At 45.2% G+C, this 6,000-nt stretch overlaps 1 protein-coding gene across 2 annotated transcripts in view; it reads left to right on the top strand.

Moving 5' to 3' along the window:
* The first annotated feature begins 1,521 nt into the window (after positions 1–1,521).
* LOC115155738 (ephrin type-A receptor 6) overlaps positions 1,522–6,000 on the top strand; it is a 198,636-nt gene continuing 194,157 nt past the window's right edge. For both annotated transcript variants that reach the window (XR_003868121.1, XM_029702647.1), the window contains exon 1: positions 1,522–2,778. Coding sequence is in view for 1 of the 2 variants with exons in the window: in XM_029702647.1 (XP_029558507.1) it covers positions 2,700–2,778 (79 nt within the window). In the remaining variant the exon portion in view is untranslated. The remainder of the gene's footprint in view (positions 2,779–6,000) is intronic.

Below are 6,000 nucleotides of genomic sequence, written 5' to 3'. Positions count from 1 at the left end.
TATTCTACCTGTATCGTTCCATTACTCTAAACGTCAAATTTCGAAGTTAAGGGTTAAGTTTAAGCACTCATTCCGAGGATTAAAGCTGCAATATGTAACTTTTTAGGGGCTGACAAAATTAACATAGAAATGTGAGTTATAGATCTGTCATTCTCATTGAAAGCAGTAGATCTGTTCTATGTGCGCTACTTCTATGCTTCCTGTTCTTATATTTTGTTTTTGCATCTTTTACTTTTTGTACACCAGCTCCAAACAGCTGAAAATACAATATTTTTAGGTTATGGAAAAGATATTTCACAGCGTTTTGATGGTAAAATGATTCTCTACACTATACTTGCTTGTTTGTTCACATTAACTGAAATTAGGCTAACTATTAGAATTTTTGCAACCAGGAAATTCCGGACCAATTTCTGTAAAGTGCACAATTAAGGTTTGGGGTAAGGTTAAAAAAAACAAAAAAAAAAAAAAAACTGTCCACGACTGGGATTGAACACGCACCCTTCTGATCCAGAGTCATGGGGTACGGTGACCAGTTTTGAAAGCATTTCCATATGTCCTCAGGACATTGATAGATGTCCTATTTCGACGTCAATCTTGAACGATCTCCCTGAACCCATATCATCATTGTATCACTTACCCAGTGGCTTATTGCTGTCATACATCTGGACGGTCACATTAATTGTTTCATTCATTCTCATACATACAGGTATATTCTCTAGCCTGCCTGCCTGGTTCTACTTTTGCCAACATGAACTAACAATAACAATGAATTAGCATTGTGCAGTCATGCCACCACCTTGAGCTGTCGTCCTGGACCTACAAATGCCTTGACTTGTATGGGTCAATTGTATTGGTGGAGCTTTGCGGAGTACATTCCGTTGTTGTGATGTGGGCTCAAATCCCAAGTCCTCAGTGGCAGGGATGGACAGTGGCTAGAACAGACAGTGTTTCTGATTGGCTTTGAGCTGAGTGGTTCTGACTGACATTGTTTCTGATTGGTTCTGAGAGTAGTCGTTCTGAGTGATATTGTTTCCGATGGCTGATAGTTGAGTGGTAGTGACTGATGTCCCTTGGACTGATTGACTGGCCTCATGACAGGAGAGAGTGTTGCTTTGTTTAACCCCACGAAGCGAGGAGCAGTTTGCTAATTTACCTCATGAGGCGTCCATCGTGATGGGATGAAGACCTTCTGTAGACTTGGCTGACGTTGTTGGCCGGAATGGCACTCTGTTTTTGAAGAGCCACTGGGTGGAAGTTGTCTGTAGGAACAGATTTGGGATGAGGGCTCCCGTGAGGCGCAGTCATTGCATCTCAGTGCTAGAGGCGTCACTACAGACCCTGGTTCGATTCCAGGCTGTATCACAACCAGCCGTGATTGGGAGTCCCATAGGGTGGCGCACAATTGGTCCAGCATTGTAATGGGTTTAGTCGGGGTAGGCCGTCATTATAAATAAGAATTTGTTCTTAACTGACTTGCCTAGTTAAATAAAGGTTATAAAAATAAATAAATAGGATCAGCTTAACATGAACCATTAGGGGGAAAACACTAAACTGAACCTAGGTCTACGGGCAACATACATCAATGTTTTCCAAATGAACCATTTAAATTATAAACTTGAAGTCACCTTCACAGTACATCTTGAAGTCACTTTTACAGTACATGTACTGTAAGCCTACATTAAAGTAACCTACTGTGAAAATTTGTGCCCTGACCTTCTAAATTGATTTTCCAAATGTAAAAAGGTTGTAGGCCTAGATAATGTCGTTAAAAATGGGGGAATATATTGTAATGACCTGACTAGATCATAAAGGAACAACCCAGGGTTGTCACAATATATATATTAATTTGCCATTTAGGATAGGCCTACACTCCACATTATATTGCATATTAAAATTCCTTCCACAAAGATAATTTGCAATCTAAGTCTACCTGGAATAGCAGTAACAACACTAGCCATCGATAACCTGAAGAAATGCTGAGGCCCAGCTGGATAACACACACAAGTAGCTGGCTGCCATGCACACTGCCGTTGTGTTGTCAGCTAACACCCTCTAGCGCCGGGCGCCCTGCACAGACGCTGGCTTTCTCTCCACTCTGTCGTTGACGGGAGTTTTACCGGTGTCTGCTGCAGCAGTCAGTACAGGCTGGCACGGAACGGGCTACAGAGGCACTACGCGTGCTCACACTGACCAACTGATACCGCGCCACTTGAAGTTCGGAACTTTCTGTCACGAACCACATCCCGGCGTCTTCCATTTCCCCCATGAAGGAATCACGCATGCACTTGGATGAAACTAGGAAATCAGATAATGCAGCTGATGAGGAATGTTTGATTAGAGGTCTTGTCAAAACAGTGAAATAGAGTAGGTTCTGACACGGAACGCAAAGTTTTCATGATCTAGTATTTAGTCGTTGAGCATTGCTCTAGGAATACTGTGAGCCTACATTTCGTCTTGATGTTAGTTTTTACCGCGGTGTGAACTTCACCATCGTTCCTCAGCTCTCCACCGGGTCATGCGACGGATTTCTTCCAGTACAGCCGTCTGTCAGCGCTTTCCAGCGGGGACTGGATGTGAGGAGGGTCTGGGGAGAGGAAAGACGCTTCGCTTGGAATCTAAAGGCACTTTGTGACCAGGTTTCTTCTCGTGGATAGTCTCCTGCTCGGCGCGGTGCTGGGCAGCCTGTGGATGGTACAGAAATGACATTAGGAGAAAAACTCTGCCTCGTTTTCCTCTTTCTGCGGATTGTCTTCACTCCTTCCAGCCACGGCAATCAAGGTGAGAGATTTTATCTGCGCCTGACTTTGGAGAACACTTAAAAGTTTAATATTATCCTAAATTAGTTGACATGTTTATTTATTTATCGGCTAAAAGCTGTCACACTTGTGAAACGTGTGTCGCAGATGCTTTCCTCATTCCACCCGCGCCAAACTGTAGCCAGAACACAGTAGCCTAAATGAAAGATTACAGTTGATCAATAGCCTATAGATACTTAATGTCGGCCTACATTAGGCACGGTCAGTAGCCCTACATTCTTCATCGAGACCAGCACGCGTGTTTTTCCAAATGCGTGTCTGCGTTTATAATAGCTTGAAATTAGCACGCAGTTTGATTTTCAATCAACGTGAACTGACGGCTAATCAACCGTTAATCTTGTGTTGAAAAAAAGAGTGGGAGGACAACAACCTAACCGAAAATAACGCACGGAGTCCTTTTTCTGCGCAACGGACGCAGGCTGGACTGAGAAGTTGATAACCTGGGGTGGCAAATCAGTCAGGCTGCTTATCTACGTCCTTCAATTACAAGAACAATACATGGTTTCACATGAGATTCACAAATTCACAATACTTATCCAGTCAAAAATAAGCCCAGTTATTTGTAAAAGCAGTGGCTTGATTTCATTTTGTAGAGACTGAGGTTAAACATTTATTTGAGGCCATAGTATGCCTTAAAACTACAGATTCCTTGGTCCAGGCAGATTGATTGTCTCAGGTGAATTGAGCCCTCAGCAGGCTTTTGGATCCCATTACTGTTCCATTCTGCTACATTGACCTGCTGCATTACTGCAAACCCAATATGAATCACACCAGATAATGAAATCACCCTTTGGTTGCCTTTAGAGGTGAATCTATTTACTTTCTCTATTGATATGATGTTGTCTTTGTCTCTGCTCAGCTGCTGAATGTGGTTATAGAAGCTCAGATGTGTGTGTGTGTGTGTGTGTGTGTGTGTGTGTGCTATCCCTCAGGTTTAAAATAGTCCTATTGATTCTACAGGGACACAGGGATGTGGCCCCTAGGTTATATGTTATTGTTCTCCCAGTTCAATAAAAGGGAACCTACTCCCTCTTCACCCAGGCAGGTGCTACATAACAGCCCCATGGGGGGGTGGGTGGGCCTGAGTGTGGGGGGGGTGCCTGAGTGTGGGGGGGTGGGGGTGCCTGAGTGTGGGTGCCTGAGTGTGGGGGGGTGGGGGTGCCTGAGTGTGGGGGGTTGGGGGGGGTGCCTGAGTGTGGGGGGGGGGGTGCCTGAGTGTGGGGGGGTGGGGGGGTGCCTGAGTGTGGGGGGGTGGGGGGGCCTGAGTGTATGTGTGGCATCCAGATGGATGTGTGTTTCTCACCTGTTGTAGTTGGATTAGAGGCCTTAAGACATGTCACACTTCATCAGAAAACAACTCTACAATGTTGTTTTTACTCTGCTAGACAAACAGCATTATGCTTTTAAAACCCATGTGTCAAATGTTGTATATTTCTTTGAACCAGGCGAAGCCGAGTGCTATAGATTGGGGATTTCACAGGCAGAATTGGGCTTGATGTCAGCTGAGAGGAGAACAATGAAAACCAATCAGTGTCCTCCTCCCTGGCTGGGAGAAGCTGAATGCAGCATGACAGACAATCCCCCACACCAACACTGGTGTTCTGCAGGGACGCAAAGAGTTATTTATCTTTGTTTTAACAGCTAGGCTGCCAGAAAAACAATGCAGCTCCAACAAAACTCCCACTGAAAGAACAATAACAGTGAGTACTGTAGAGAGAAATCTGAAACTTGGCAGTGTTTGTGTAGTAGGGCTTAGTTAATAAGGATTGGCTAAATTAAATAAATTGCAGAGATTCTGAGAATAATTTCAGTCCATTGTTGCGCTATTGTTGTACAATGTCCCCAAACTAAAGTGTTGATCCTTTTAAATGAGGCAGGAGATCCCATGGTTCACTGGCTCCTGCTTTGCTGCTGGGCCCAGACACCCCTCCAATCTCTCATTAAAACAAGGCAAATATCCCCACAAGGACATTTAATTCCCATTTTATCTGATCTTATTTTAGCAGTTTGGTGTCCATAAGGACAGGTCTCCATCCCAAACTACTAAACCCCATCCTTAATAAAGTTGTGTTGTCAGTGTGTTCATCAAAAGCCTGTCTCAGTGGCGCCACCTGCAGCTGGCTCTGCATGGAATCTAGGCGGGAGATGGTATAACTAACTAAACAGGTTTGAATAAGGTATACCATAAACTGATCTTAGATCTGTGATTAGGGTCTAGGTGTGATATGTGGTCTGGTAGTGAATGGGTAGATGGTCTCTCAGGTCTGCTGAGATGGCTTCTCCTCTGTTTGACACACATACTGTACATTCCTGTTGTTGGGACGCTATGCCCATCCATCCCTGATGTGTCAGTGAACGGTCCGCTAATGAAAGGCTGCTACAAGTCTCTTTGTCCTGCCTGTGTCAAGCCTGTCGTGTAACTGTCATTCAGGGTCAACACCTTGTTATGAAGCCACTGCATTCTGCACACAGTCTTTCTATTCTGGACAAATCTGAACTGTAACCGTCCCTCACAGTAATGCTTCATCTGCTACTCTGGTAAATTCTCATTAAAAGACCTTAACGTATCTCATGGTGCTAATATCTGATCTAATTAGCTTCTACTTCTGATTTGCTTGGCCACAGTTCTGACATTAACATGTTCAATAGTTCTCTGATTTATCTTGAAGGAGTAGGAGCAAAGCGTTTCCTGCCTGTCAGCGTGTCTGTGCTGTAGATACTCCCGTCAGCTTGTCTGTGCTGTAGATACTCCCGTCAGCGTGTCTGTGCCGTAGATACTCCCGTCAGCGTGTCTGTGCCGTAGATACTCCCGTCAGCTTGTCTGTGCTGTAGATACTCCTGTCAGCGTGTCTGTGCCGTAAATACTCCCGTCAGCGTGTCTGTGCCGTAGATACTCCCGTCAGCGTGTCTGTGCCGTAGATACTCCCGTCAGCGTGTCTGTGCCGTAGATACTCCCGTCAGCGTGTCTGTGCCGTAGATACTCCCGTCAGCGTGTCTGTGCCGTAGATACTCCCGTCAGCGTGTCTGTGCCGTAGATACTCCCGTCAGCGTGTCTGTGCCGTAGATACTCCCGTCAGCGTGTCTGTGCCGTAGATACTCCCGTCAGCGTGTCTGTGCCGTAGATACTCCCGTCAGCGTGTCTGTGCCGTAGATACTCCCGTCAGCGTGTCTGTGCCGTAGATAC

This window comes from Salmo trutta, chromosome 20, assembly GCF_901001165.1.
Source record: "Salmo trutta chromosome 20, fSalTru1.1, whole genome shotgun sequence".
NCBI classification, from domain to species: Eukaryota; Metazoa; Chordata; class Actinopteri; order Salmoniformes; family Salmonidae; genus Salmo; species Salmo trutta.
Note: the sequence above shows the minus strand (reverse complement) of the source record. Positions and strands in the feature narration are given on the sequence as shown.